The sequence below is a fragment of the Schistosoma mansoni genome (genome assembly GCF_000237925.1).
Source record: "Schistosoma mansoni, WGS project CABG00000000 data, supercontig 0173, strain Puerto Rico, whole genome shotgun sequence".
Classification (NCBI taxonomy): Eukaryota; Metazoa; Platyhelminthes; class Trematoda; order Strigeidida; family Schistosomatidae; genus Schistosoma; species Schistosoma mansoni.
In genome coordinates this window covers 120,062-135,421 of record NW_017386059.1, presented here as the reverse complement: position 1 = coordinate 135,421, position 15,360 = coordinate 120,062, and the positions used below count along the sequence as shown (strand labels likewise).

Here is a 15,360-nt window from a genome sequence, read left to right as displayed (position 1 = left end):
TCTGTGTTTGCATAAAGTACAGTAAATTGAATAGCGTATTTACGATCATTTGAAGATATAGGCTCGTACAAAATTAGAATGAAGTTAATGTGTATTTAGTCCGTGCCCGTCTGTTAGGCCATACAAAATAGCGGTAAGATATAGAAGGAATATGGTATTGCTTCGAAAAAAAATTACACGTATAAGCGTAAGGGTGTACATAAGCTGTGCCGAGTTTAATAGCGTATAACATGAACTTAATAATCCATATGTATACAATGAAGAGGAAGAATTATAATTAATATTCGAAGTAGCAGAAAATTATCAGTAAAAGATTGTAGCGACATAGCGTTGTGGCCATCTTACTCTGAGACCAGATCTTGTCGTTACCGGAATCTCTTCTTTTTGGTGCGTTAGCGTCGTTGATTCTTGAGATTCGTGTTTCGTCGGCGTGATCGTCTTCGAGAGGCTTGTGCTTGTCGATTGAAAATCGCTATCAATGAAAGCTGGTTTTACTCGATCGATGCTGATTACATCTGTTCTCTTAGCTTTTTCTACCGTAACTGTCTTATCTGTCTTCGTAATCACTCTAAATGGACCTTCATAGTTCGGTTGCAGAGGTGGTTGTACATTTTCTCTTCTGATGAATACGTGCGTGCTATTATGTAGTTGCTGAGGTACAAATACTCGTCCTTGTTGTAGTCTGGGAAGTGCTATTTTCAAATTGTTCATGCGTTTCTTCAGGCGTTGCACATAGTTGGCTACATCAGTCGGAACACTTTTACCTGAAGCTGAAAATTCTCCGGGTAAGCGTAAAGTAGTTCCATATACCAACTCGGCTGGACAACATCCCATATCCTGTTTAATTATTGTTCTTAAACCTAACATGACCAAAGGAAGCTTATTAGCCCAATCGTTTTCGACTATGACAGATGTAAGGGATGCTTTCAACTGTCTATGTAGGCGTTCAACCATTCCGTTTGCCATTGGATGGTAAGATGTCGTTCGAATACGTTTTATTCCGAGGAGTTCTGTAAGCTGATGGAAGAGTCGACTTTCAAATTGAGCTCCTCTATCAGTCGTGATAATTGCCGGTATACCATAGTAAGAAATCCAATTTTCGATAAGGGCTTTGGCTACGGATTCGGTTGAGGTGTCTTTTATTGGCACCGCTACAGGCCATCGGGTAAATCTATCGATGCATGTAAAAATATAGTTGTACCCGTTCGAAACTGGCAGTGGTCCCACGATATCGATGTGTATATGTTCGAATCGAGTGCCTGGTTGTGAAAACGAACCCATTGGCGAGCTAGTATGAAGAAGTACTTTGGCTTTTTGACATTTCATGCATGCTTGTGTCCAATTACGTACATCGCGATTCATTTTCGTCCATACGATACGCTCACAGATTAATTTCATCGTGGCTTTTATTCCCGGGTGCGATAAGTTATGGATACTTTCGAGTACTTTCCGTCGACATGGTTTAGGAATGAATGGGCGAGGTCGGCCTGTAAACATGTCACATATTACTTTCGCGTTGCCGAACTTAACATCTTCGAATGATAATGACGTCGTGTCATCGAATCTTAGCTTGTTTAGTTCGATGTCTGTCTCTTGTAACTTCGCGAGACCGTGATAATCAATTCCATTTGTAATAATTGCGTTTATCGTTGTTCTGGACAACGCATCTGCCACTTCGTTATTATTACGTTTAATATACTGTATACTAGATGTAAATTGGGAAATAAATTCTAATTGTCGAGTTTCCCTCGGCGAATAGTTATCCTGCTTGGCGTTTAATGCTTTCGTGAGGGGTTTATGGTCTGTATACACTGTGAAAATGGTACCCTCTATCATATGTCAGAAACGCTTGATTGCCAAGTAAATCGCTAATGGTTCTCTTCCGAACGTACTGTACCTCGTTTGTGTAGGATTTAATCTCTTCGAGAAAAATGAAATCGGTTCCCATGTACCGTTTACTAACTGCTGCAGTACTGCTCCCACTGCTATGTTCGATGCGTCCGTCATGACGGCTAGTGGCGCTTCGCTCTTTCGTCGTACTAGTATCATTTTCTCATGAAGTGCTCGCTTAGCGTTCTCAAGAGCCTGTATGGCCTCTGTCGATGGACGGAATGTTCGGGTATTTCCTCGCAAAGCGTCCGTCAATGGCTGTAGTATTGTTGCGCAGTTTGGAATAAATCGCCTATAATAGTTTATTAGTCCCAAGAATCGTCGTAACTTTTTTTGTGACTCGGGCAACGGATAATTACGAATAGCAGCAACTTCTGCTGGAACTGGCATGATACCTCGAGAATTTATCATATGACCTAGGAATTGCAATTTCTTTCCAAATTCACATTTCTCCACGTTAATAGTAACACCATGTTCTTGAAGTCTCGTGAATAACTGTCGTAGATGTTGTAGATGTTCTTCCACAGTAGCGCTAGCTACTAATATATCATCGATATATGCGTATACCCCTGTCAAACCTCTAACAACCTGATCAATAAATCGCTGAAAAGTTTGAGCTGCATTAGTTAGTCCAAATTGTATTCGCAAAAACTCAAATAAACCAAATGGAGTGATTACAGCCGTTTTCGGTATGTCTTCTGGGGCCACTGGAATGTGGTAATACGCTCGAACAAGATCAATTTTCGAAAAAATCGTAGCACCTTCCATTTCGGTAGTGATGTCGTGAATATGTGGCACTGGGTATCTATCTGCTATCGTTTGCTTGTTAGGGGCTCTATAATCTCCACATGGTCTGATTTCTCCATTCTTTTTGGGAACCATATGTAAAGGAGATGCCCAGGGACTATTAGATGGCCTTATGATACCAAGTTTCATTAGTTTTTCGAATTCTCGTTTCGCAATGTTTAACCTTTTTGGGTCCTGCTATATCCCCCGGTGAATTACGAATGGTAACTTTTAGGTCTATTTATGGATCAATATAATATGCCTATTTCCTATTGTACAATTATTACGTAACTGAACTATTCATATTCGTATTTCTCTTATCATTAGCTTTATTTTGACCTTTGACTTATTATCATACGATTCTTGAGTTATAATCAGTTTATTGATTACTTTGGTTTGTATAAAAACCCAGTGTGTTTGTAAATAACGATTCATACCACTGAGGCTGTTATTTGTGTTCTGGACTCAATTGACTGGGCTAGGCATATAGCAGGACCGAGTAGTAATCAAGACTGCTCGTACGATTTCAAGTATCATTTGCGTCCGATCGATAAAATTCACTCCTCTCTAATTGCACATTCATACATATTACGAGTTCACACGATATAACAGGTCCAACCTTCGCGCTCTTACTTTAGTCGGTGGACCTTTCGTGACGATGTGGTGCTGTACTGTATGTTTAAGATCTCTGTTGTCGTACGACGCCCTCGTCGAATCGGCAAACTTGTATAGAAGTGACTTATATTGCTCGTTCTCATCTTTTGACACTACTAAATTCATAGATACATGATCGGTGGTCACCCCTCTTATGACTACTGAGCGTTCTCCATTCACTAGTTGGTTTCGTCGAGAATCTACTAATAGGTCAAAATTCTTTAAGAAATCGATACCAATTATGGGTACGGACACATCAGCGATCACAAATTCCCAGCGAAGTGAAATATTACGACCGAAATTCAAGGTTAGTTTTCGCTTGCCATATGTCTTTATGTCGGATCTATTCGCTGCTTTAAGAGTTAGCGCAGTATCGATATTTTGTTTTTCGTTTCCCAATGGGGGGACGACGCTTATCTCTGCTCCCGTGTCTACTAAAAATTGTGCGCCTGTTACTCTGTCCTGAACATAAAATAAACGATTGTTCCTGGGAGCTGCGTTAATTGTCGTAGTCGTTACTGAGAATCGGTGGGGTCGTTTAAATTTGCATGGAGGTCTGCATTTTCGAGCTCTGTACCCAAATGTTTGATGGTACCAGCATATAGCAGGATCTGGGAGTCCCCTAGAAAATGATCGATTTCTATCTCTTGATCTATTACGCAACCAACTTCTTTTCCTGTCGTTGTGATTTAGGCTCGTTAGTTTGTGGCATAGCGCATTAATTTCCTTTTGTAAGGCCTCGATTCTTTCGTCTACTGAGAAGTTGAGCGTTTGTGGAGTCGCGTGTCTCATTCTCTCGTAAATCTTATCGGCTATTTTAGCGACGTTGTCTATGTCTACATCGCTGTCTCCAACAGCGAGGATCTGCTGCACGTTCGGTGGGAGTCGTCGTAACCATAACTGGTAAAATATATTTTTATCAACATTTCTTTCTCCAATTACGTTGCTCATATAAGTTTTTAATTGAGAAGGCGTTCTATCTCCGATCTGCACTTCACTGAGCAATTGCTCGACAGCTTGCCGGTCGTTTAATGAGAGAGCTTTTATTACTGCCTGTTTCAATACGTCGTACGGATTTACCGCATCCGGCTTAGTTAGGACCTCTCGTATCTTGTCTGCTACTTCATCTGGAAGTAGTGAGCTTGCATAGCCGAACTTATGTCGCTGTAAAAGAATACGATTGGCTACGAAGTAATTTTCAAGTCTAATAAACCAGAGTTGAGGATCATTAACATTAAAAGAGAGAATAGTAACATTAATAACTCCCACGGACGGTGACTGTGAAAGATCGATTGTGTCGTTGTTTAAAGACATTAATAATAAAATTAAATAATATGCGAATATAACGTAATTGTCATTAAGAGAAATGGACCGATGAAAACAATGATAATAACAAATGGTAAAATTTATAACATAGAACGGACTTACTGAATTGCACCAATATATCAATTGTTCGTGAATAATCGTTATTTATTATGAATATTATTGTTAAGTTCAATAATGTTTATGGGATAATGTACATGCGATTAAAATTGTGATATAATAAATCCATAATTATGATTATAATCCGGAAAATAATTCGAATAGAAACAGAGTACGTTGAATTTTCGAAATGAAATTATCTCGTCGAAAATTGTTTTGTGTTCGCTCGGCGAGGCATCCAATTCTGTAGTGCCGCGATTCGTTAATCGTTTACTTCGATAACCGTTATGATTCTAATCTTAACGGTGCGTAAAATCAGAAGACGAAGGATAGCAGCAACTGCAGTTTGTTGTCGAATAACTCAGGTTAGAAAGCTAACAACACCTGAGCGAATATGAACGAGCGAGTGAACAGGCGAATAAGCAAAGGAAGCGAAAGAGGAGCAAGCGAGAGAATAGCAAGCAATTACATAGGCAATTTATAGTCAAATTTAATAAGGGCACAGCAAAGCAAAACAAAGGCTGATAATAATATTTGCGTGCATACATATAAGAGTGAGGAGTATGAGTCATCGAGTGATATTTAAGCAGTCAACATTTCGGATAGAGCGTCGTGTGCTCTAGTGGTATAACAGTGCAAAGATATATGCAAATTGTTACTATCCAAATAACGATGTCTGTTAAGTCATAAAAAGGGCTTAACCGAAATTGACTAGAATCGAAATTGATTGTAAGATGGTTGCTATAAGATCACCACCTGGTTGTGACCAAGGTGAGACTGAAGCTAAAGAAACACTGGACAACTGGGGAAACAGCAGTACAAACGTTCAATACAGCCTTCCTTTCAGATACTAACAAACTCAACGAATTCAAGATAACTCTCAACAACAGGTTCTATGCCTTACAAGATCTGCTGAAAGACGAAACTACAATGGAGGTCAAGCGGAAAGGGATTAAAGAAGCACTAAATTCCACGTATCAGGAGGTTCTGGGCCGCAGGAAGCATCATAATAAGGAATGGATCTTTATGGGAACCCTGGACAAGATTGAGGAAAGGAAACACAAAACAGCAATTACCAACAGTTGAACACGAGCAGAGAAAATCAAGGCACAAGCAGACTATGCATAGCAAACAAGCAAGTGAAGAAGAGTATTAGAGCTGACAATCAGAAATACATGGAAGAGACGAGCAACGACAAAGGAAAAAGCTACGAGAAGGGAATATAAAACAATTATATAATACAACGAAGAAACTAGCAGAGAGATATAGTAAACCAGAGAGACCGGTCAAGGACAATGAAAGCAAGCCAATAACCGGGAATCAAGAACAGATGGGTAGACTACTTTGAAGAACTCTTAAATAGACCAACCACACTAAATACACAGACATAGAAGCAGCACCTACAGACCTTCTTATAAATGTCACTCCACCAACGATTGAAGTAATCAAGATGGTCATCAGACAAATCAAGAATGGGAAATCAGCAGGATCTGACAATATACCAGCTGAAGGGCTGAAGTCAGACAGTTAAGTAACTGCAAACATGCTTTACCTTCTGTTCAAGAAGATTTGGGAGGAACAGCAAGTGTCAATGGACCGAAAGGCAGGATACCTCATCAAGATACCAAAGAAAGGAGATCTGAGTAAATTTGAGAGTTACAGAGGCATCAGTTTGTGGGCATTACTAAGAAAAGTTTTCAACAGAGTGCTGCTGGACCGGGTGAAAGACACAGTAGACGCCCAACTTCGAGATCAACAGAGCGGATTCTGTAAGGATCGGTCGTGCACAGGCCAAATCGTGACAGTACTGATAATCGTGGAACAATCAATTGAGTGGAACTCGTCACTATACATCAACTTCATTGACTATGAGAAGGCGCTTGACAGTGTGGACAGGAGAACATTACGAAAACCTCTTAGACACTATGGAGTTCCTGAGAAAATTGTCAACATTATCCAGAACTCATACGACGAACTACAGTGCAAAGTTGTGCATGGAGGACACCTGACAGACGCATTCGAAGTGAGGGCCGAAGTCAGACAAGGCTGTCTACTCTCCCCCTTCCCCTTTCTTCTAGTGACTGACTAGATTATGAAGACCTCGATATCTAACGGGAAGCACGGAATAAAAGGGACATATCAGAACCAATTAGACGATTCGAACTTCGCAGATGACCTAGCCCTTCTATACACACGAACAAATGCAGATGAAGACAGCAAATGTAGCAGCAGCCTCCGCCTCGATAGGCCTCAACATACACAAAGGAAAAAGCAAGATTCTCAAATATGACACGGAGAACACCAACCCAATAACACTTGATGGAGAAACTCAGGAAGATGTGGAGACATTCATTTACCTGGGAAGCATCATTGATGAACAAGGAGAATCTGATGCAGATGTAAAGACGAGGATTGACAAAGCAAGAACCGCATTCCTACAGTTGAAGAACATATGGAAATCAAAACAACTGTCAAGTAATATCGAATTCACAATCTTTAATGCGATCGTCAAGATAGTCCTATTGTATGGGACGGAAACTTGGAGAACTACTACAACCATCGTCAAGAAGATACAAGTATTTATAAACAGTTGTCTACGCAAAATACTCAACATTTAGTGATTGGATACTATAAGCAACAGCGTTTTATGGGAGAGGACAAACCAGCTTCCAGCTGATGAGGAAATTAGGAAAAGACATTGGAAGTGGATAGAACATACATTAGGAAATCACTAATGTGTATTACAAGGCAAGCCTTAACTTGGAATCCAGAAGGGAAGCGGAAAAGAGGAAGGCCAAAGAACAAATTAAGCCGGGAAATAGAAGTCGATATGAAAAGGATGAATGTTAACTGGGAAGGATTGCCCAGGACAAGGTTGAATGGAGAATGCTGGTGGGTGGCCTGTGCTCCTCCACGAGGGGTAACAGGAGTAAGTGAGTAAGTTGCACTTATGGACAAGTACATTTTTTAAAATGCACATATTATGTCCCATATATGTGGTTTAGTTCTCTCATGCAAACCTATTCATCATCCGTTCTGTCTGATCATTTGACTGGAGAATATGAGTGTTTGAAATAAACCATATCTAATAACATTTCATGTCACGACTAAATTACCGTCATACCGGAGGCAACGTAATCGCAAAAATGTCTGAGTCAGTTAACAGTACGAAATTAAGGCGGACAAGTTAGTAATAAGAACCTCTCGGTCAAAAATACTGAAGATACGACTAGTTTTCTAGTTTGACAACTAGCAACCAGTAACGCCTTCTATATTCGAAGCTTTCCCAACCAATCGAAATCAGAAGTCAGGTGCGAAGAGATCGAAAAGATATATTTGATACGTTATCAATATATCGAGAAGCGTTTGCTCTAACCTGGCTAGTGAACGTAGGAGCTGTGTCCCACGCTGGTTCGTAACGTGATCTAGTACGGATGCATGACGGAAAACCTTCAGTTAAACAAGTCCACTTAAAACAATGTGGTCAGCATTCAATGTCGAACACTTAATGAGCTATTGATTTTGGGGAATTATTTACAGCTACAATACTATACGTATCTGTATTGTTATTTATGGTATTCGTTAACAGAATACATACAATGTAAGTAGACTCTATATTTCAACTACATCACTAACGATTCGATCATATTGGAGTCAGACTGTGGGCACTTAAATATGATTGCTTTCGTGGCATTACGGCTTAATCACACGGGACCCAATACAATCAAAACTAGTAAAATAACTTTTTTGTTTTCACGGGTTTTACATTTTCATGAATAATTACTTTGATCTTTATAATTTACTAAATGAACTAAATACAATAATCTGGAAATTTAACTGTAACACAACGTTACAAATATTTCGATCGTTATTAGTATGGCTCATCGATGTAGCAACTTAGCCCTTCATTTCCCTATGAATAATAGTATCAATGATAATTTAATTTGATTTTAAAATAATGGTATCTATATTTTGGGATTCACTGATGTGCAGACACTTCATTAAGATTACATTCCGTCAACAATTTTAGTTATTCTATATTTAAAAATGGTATTAGGAGAACCTCTCATGGATGCCAAATCCGACAAAACAGATTTTCTAATCATAGTCTATATAAACGCGTCTTCAGAGTGAACGTAACACGACCCTTTTCGGGCCGTTCAACAGAATAACTTAATAGTCTTTGACCTATATAGTAATGCTATATAAAGTATTAGTAAAGCTGGAGTCACATATTTTGAGCTTTAGGAGAAAATTGCTACATATATACGTTTTCTACCAAATGTGTTTTATCTATGGCGTATAAAAGAACTAGTTGGTTTGCTTATTAATTAGTAGGAAATTCAACCATAGTAAGGTTTAAACTATGTATTTTTACATATATGATTAGTAATTTTCTTAGACCAGTTGATTTATTTAAAAGTTGCATGATGTTTTGCCGATTTATCACCAATTTTTATTCAATATCAGTTTGACATTCCTTATCACATGTGACCACAGGAACATTTTTTTGTATGTTATTGAAAAGCTGAATAAACTTCTGTCCCATAAATTACCAATGTGCACAATAATAAGAACCAAACGGTAGGGTTCTTATTTAACGTTAATTAGATGAGCAAACGGGACTTATCAGACAGATTCGTTGCAATTCTTAGCGTTAAACAGTATATGATAATTAGGTATTATCATTTATTACAGTTAAAACAATGCTCAGACTTATGCTTTACACATAAAAACGCCTAAATAGTTTATTGATACTAGTTTAAATTATTTCAATCTCTTTGTGATGATTAAGGTCATAACAAATTTTCCAGAAATTTTCTTTTACTAGTTAAGCAGAAACCGATGCTTAAAAATATTTCAGTTTTACTGATACTTTCGTTAATAAAGTAAATATTTAAATATATTGAACGTATTCTTTCATTATTAAATACGTCAGGCGAAGGGGAAATCGCAACTTTACAAACAGTACACTGGCAACTATCATAGATAAATGGTGAAATTCATCTAGTCCCACCTCATATCAAGTAAAATGTGTAACTGCTCTGTAAAAAAGACTAGGTAAGCTAGGAAACAAGACAGACCACGTCCTGCCTCAAGGACACAAGATAGACGCAAATTCACGTGATAGATTGGTAAATCAATCACCAATCCAAGTTTATTGACAACATGCCCTGTTGGGCAGTCTAGTAAAATATTTTTTCCAACCTCTTCCCCCTTTCTCAAAGACTACCGTTTGGCTAATTTAACAGTGTATTGATTGGTTGCTAAGCTACCTTCCTATTGGTTATCTTTCATGTCAGCAACTGGTACAATAAGGTAACGAATTAATGGATGGCTGTAGACATAAATCCTTACGCATAAAAGGCTGATCACACCTCTTACTTTACATATTGGATAGCAATGTTTGTCGAATTATTTCTTCGTATTTATCTTGTATTCTTCATATTTCATTTTACCATAATATCAGATTCAAGTAGTATGGGGAAGATTTACAAGAAATGTCGAGCTTCTTGGTCGAAATGGATGATCAGTAAGACAAGTCTTCACTGGAATATTACTGATATTAATTTAAATATAACGGGACGTAAATGTGCATGGATTAATACCTCATGTACTCGAAATCGACGATGTCCCTGTGAAACATACTATTCAAAGGAATTGCTGGGTGTCCGATTACCCCGAAAAAAAAGTCATGTATGTGTTCAAACAAAGAGCTGTCGTGTTCTCATTTGTTCATCGATTGTTCATCTCGGAAGTAATATAGATTCAAACAAATTGGCTATAAAAACATACAAAGTTGAAAATAGAACTGATGAGAGCCGAAACTTAATAGGATTAGTTTATGTTCCACTTGATCATAGTACATGGAAATCATATGAGGCGGATAAGATCCAGGTGGAAGAAGTAAGTGAAGAAGTAAAAAGCGACTCGTATGTTTATCTTGATGTTTTACAAACACCTATAAGTCCTGTACGAGGTAAAAGTTATTCACCTCCAAGTGATAATAATAATGATTATTATGACGATAAAAATGGACACTCACCGATTTTTATAGGATCCTTGCTATTTTCACTTCTGTGTTTATTTTTGTTTGTCTCTTATTTTGTTAAAATGTGTTACACATCAAGCTGTACTAACATTTGGAGTATGAAGTATCATTCCACAAAAGCAAACATTCTTATTGATGAAACTCAAGCGGAATCTGATAGGTATAATTGTTGACATTTTCCTGCTATTATTATCCTCATGAATTTTTATTAATAAAACTTTTACCCGTTTTTATTATGCTACCTTTTAGTTTGTTTGACGGGAAACTGACATATAACTGACATTTACGTAGATTAATGTCATAATGAAAATAAGTTGGCTGAATAGTACAACTAATAAGTGGTTATTCAATGAGCTTTAAATATTGTTTCATATCAATTAGGTGTATAATCTAACATTTTTAATCAAGTTAACTGACTAAGACTAACGTCCCCACTTTATGCGGACGTGCATATACGAGTATTGGTCATTTACTTTTGATGAAAACTTTGTCAATTGATGTTATTTCGCAAAACTACTTACTAAGATTACTTGTGTATGGCACCTACAAAGTGATGTACATTCGGATGAACATAAAAATACCAATTTGGATAAAAATGCCATTTCTGTACGAAATAAAAGGCCACACCCTCAAACCTAAGTGAGAAATATCTTGACACTGCATCAGATCATTCTGTACACTGAAATCGTCTTAAAATTTAAATATCCCTGGGATTCGTATTTTTTGTAGCAATGATAAGATTTCTAGGTATCCTATGTCGTGTAACGCTTGCTCCACGTTTTCTCAGGCAACTTCAACTCTCTAAACATGCGAAGTTAATTAAAGTGCTAACTCAGTTTCTAAAAACGATACCACGTTTGAGTGCGCATCTAAATATCCTAAAGAAACGTCAATAATTGATATGAGTGCTAACGATTGAGAGATTCATCTTATACGGAACAACATCTATGCTAACCAGATGAGTAAGATAACTTATACACAACACTTTAACGATGACTCATCGCGCGATGAATTAGACAAGTTTTGTACGGCGGACGTATTGCTGAAGACCTCCAAAAGAATAAAAGTATATTTGAGCTACTCAGTTATATATAGCTCACCATGATAATTATTTACAAACTTATTGATTGTCTTTGAATACAAATCATGGTCAAAATGCGTTGAAAGTCTATAAAATGATCTAACCAAAATGTTCTGAAAGTCGATCTTAAGTAGATATTGATTTCCTTCCTCATTCGTTGAGTCGTGGGATTCTACATACCCATCATAAAGCGGCCATTTAGAGTGTTCATCGTTATGCATATAAGTTGATTAGTTGGTTAATCCTATAGACAAATGATACTTCTAGTTATAAAGCGTAACCAGCACTAATTTGATACCCCCGTCTTCTGTAAACTGTACTACTGATATAATCTTGTTACTACTTATTGTTCAGCGAAATAGAAAGTTCATTTTATTAACTACATACTGATACTTATCTGAAGAAGAATAATAGAAATAAATGTATAACTAAATGATTTACAATAAATTTATTTGATAAAAAAACATCCCTTCAATACATCCATTCATTATTTAGATTATAATGAAATGACATTTTTTGTGGTAGGCAAGGATTATATTTTGTTGGTCCTGGATTAAGTAAAGCATCAATTCCACCAGGACATGTAAGTGAAGAACTATTTGCAACCATATCACCAATGCCAAGAGCAAGTGGAACATTTGGCATTGTCCAGCGTGGTACATTGGATAGGAAAACTGAACTAGACATAAAATGTTTTGGTATTAGTTCAGTTGTGATATTATATGTCCCTGGACCAGGATAATTTTCGTGATCTTTATTTACAGTTTTCAAAGTTATTATTGATGAACTTGATCTAATTACGGAAAAAAACAATGTATCATGGTGATATTACTTAGGATAAATCTAATTGGAAAATTTAGGCATTTTACGAACATGATAAGTTAAGTTGAAGGTGGATTTTAGCGACCATTAGAATCTTACAGTGTACAATTCAGTTCCAAATTAGATGGTTAAACCCTCAATCTGTAACTGTGATGAAACACTTGGCGTTGATCCCCTGCCCATAGAAACATGTTTACATGAATAGATTTCAAGACCTATCACAAAGTCTGTTCATATGAGTCTGATGTTGTACATAACTTGAAATATGTTTGGAAAAATAGTTCAAATGTAATCATATATAGTCATCTAGTCAAATATAAATATACATGAATGAAGTTAAGCTGTTTTATGAACGCAGCTGTTATACAAGGCAAATATATCTATATAAAAGTATCAGCTAAAATCAGTTTAATAGATTGCACAGCCACATGGATGTATAATTTATTCATTTAATACTAAACACCGAAAAGGCTGAGTAATTACTGAAACAAGTAAATTTGGGGTAACTCAATCCGTGTGGAGTAAATTTACTCCTATATATAATTAATTTTTTTAAACTTAATTTGTCGAAAGAAATCGATGTTTAACACTGTTGTATAACACAAAATAATTGTTTCTATCGGGATTTTTCAGACATGATCAAAAATGATTCTTCCCGATAAGTATAATCAAATGTAAGGTTCTTGTACATCAACAACTCCCCGTAAAATGCATCCGATTACACAACTTCAGATCAAAATGATAGACTTTCCAATTTTGTTCAGTCACTCATCATTGGATTATAAGTACGAAACCGGTTATCGTTCCAATAAACGATTGGTGATTCGTAAGCAGTAGCTTTATAAATTGATGCTGTTAGAAATTATACATTTTAATCAAGTTTCAACGGGAAAATGGAAGATGCTTCCAATAGATGAGAACGGAGTCTATGCGACTAGATAGACAGAGCGATTGAGTTGGGTAAACTTTAACAAAAACTCGACTTGTCATATCTTCAACCAAATGAAACGGTACTTGACTTTAACACAAAGCTTACTTTGTTGGAGGTAATTTAGTTAGTTTTAAAGTTGAGTCATGATATTTGACCAAATTATATGCTCCTGGTCCAGGAAACTAAATTTATGAAAATAGAAAGAAAGTTATATGAAGCATATAATCAAAAATTTAAATTCACTAATTAACTTACGTCTGATGTAGTTCTTAATGTGGAACGTTCACTTTTAGATGCAAAAGCCGAGCGGGGTAAATTAGATTGATTCTGTTTCACATCAATATCATAGTGTCCTAGACAGTAGTAACAAAGACGAATGGTAGATTCTTTAGTTATCTAGGTTGAATTGTAAATTGACAGTACACTACGAAAAAATAAGACAGAATATACTAAACTTACTAGGTTAATTCTTGGATGTTCAGTAAGGATGATTCTTTATTAGCAATGTCGTACAGAATACTAACTATTAAGTACAAAGTGTATCAGTTGTCACACCGTGTAAAGTTTGTTGCAAGTGCTAATTTCCCGTCCCTCTCGATAAAATGTGCACTGTTTGTTAACTTGTTAACTTTGACTCCTCGTTCTAACTAAAATTGCAACGGCAAATCAGAAATAATTGATACCTATGCGAAATACGGTAATAATACTGTAATGTTTTGAGACAAACTGATCTGTCGGAGTTGTGACCCGAAACTAAGTGCTGATCACTGTGTTTGCTGACTGAAATACTCCTACCTGCTACTTATTGCATCGGAACGAGACTGCTCTGTTGACGTAAGGAAGAAAGAAGACTAGAAACAGACTGATTTGCTTCCGAACCACTAATTAAACAACATCCAGAAATAATGTATTAATTTACATACCACTTTAAGTGTTTAGGTCAACCAAGAAATATGAACAAATCGAACTAGTAGTTAACCAGTAATATAAACTTGCAAAATCAATGAACTAACTGACTTGACTAGGAAGTACCATTCGTCAATAAATTATTTGTCTTGTTCCTAATGAACAGACTGGACAGTAGGACTGAGCCCTTGATAGATACACTAGGTAGTAGACTGGGTACACTGGATTATGTTACTAGGTAATTAGAGCAGTAGACTAGATCACGGAACGAGCAGATATACCATTCAGACCAATGATTGAGAACCAAGCTAAAGAGACAGAACAAGTGATTGTTCAGTCTAATTGCAAGCAATCTGCATGTATTGAAACCCAAATTTGAATTCAGAGTTACGATATGAAGATAGTGATTAATGTGACAGGTCGTAGGGTGAGTCTGTCTCTGTTCGCTTAGAAACCAATTACGGCCCACAACAGAAATAGTCTTCAAACGTAAATTACTTCTGAACTAAATTCTTACCGGAAAACGTTGACATCATTACGTAAGTGTCTCCAGATCTGTTAATTATTTTCCAGCTTCAGTCCATGATAGCTTGTGCTGTACTATTTACTGATAGTAAGTCGTTTGAGTTGAGTCAATTGCTTATGTGTTTAATCTGTTGAATGGAAACCCTATTTGTTTTTATAAGCATAGAAGGGTGGTGGCTAGCAGTGGAATTCAGGATGCGCATTTCGTCCTATTTGGGACTCGTCAGCTGGATGTGCCTGCATTCCAGAGTTGATATTCATTCTGGGACTCGAACCCAGTACCGTTCGCTT

At 36.9% G+C, this 15,360-nt stretch overlaps 3 protein-coding genes across 3 annotated transcripts in view; 1 reads left to right on the top strand and 2 right to left on the bottom strand.

Moving 5' to 3' along the window:
* Positions 1 to 7,874, bottom strand: part of Smp_057600 (hypothetical protein) — a gene marked incomplete at both ends in the record, with an annotated part of 52,419 nt that extends 44,545 nt beyond the window's left edge. Inside the window, one exon of the mRNA XM_018796276.1 lies at positions 7,869 to 7,874. Within this exon, the coding sequence (XP_018646886.1) occupies positions 7,869 to 7,874 (6 nt within the window). The remainder of the gene's footprint in view (positions 1 to 7,868) is intronic.
* Positions 7,875 to 9,969: 2,095 nt separating this feature from the next.
* On the top strand, positions 9,970 to 11,039 carry Smp_057590 (hypothetical protein). Its single transcript, XM_018796265.1, has one exon. It carries the CDS (start codon positions 10,156 to 10,158, stop codon positions 10,975 to 10,977), a length of 822 nt encoding a protein of 273 aa, XP_018646885.1. The 5' UTR covers positions 9,970 to 10,155; the 3' UTR covers positions 10,978 to 11,039.
* A 1,317-nt stretch (positions 11,040 to 12,356) lies between these two features.
* Smp_057580 (hypothetical protein) overlaps positions 12,357 to 15,360 on the bottom strand; it is a gene marked incomplete at both ends in the record, with an annotated part of 3,901 nt that continues 897 nt past the window's right edge. Inside the window, 3 exons of the mRNA XM_018796253.1 lie at positions 12,357 to 12,678; positions 13,744 to 13,820; positions 13,894 to 13,991. Coding sequence (XP_018646884.1) covers positions 12,357 to 12,678; positions 13,744 to 13,820; positions 13,894 to 13,991 — 497 coding nt within the window. The remainder of the gene's footprint in view (positions 12,679 to 13,743; positions 13,821 to 13,893; positions 13,992 to 15,360) is intronic.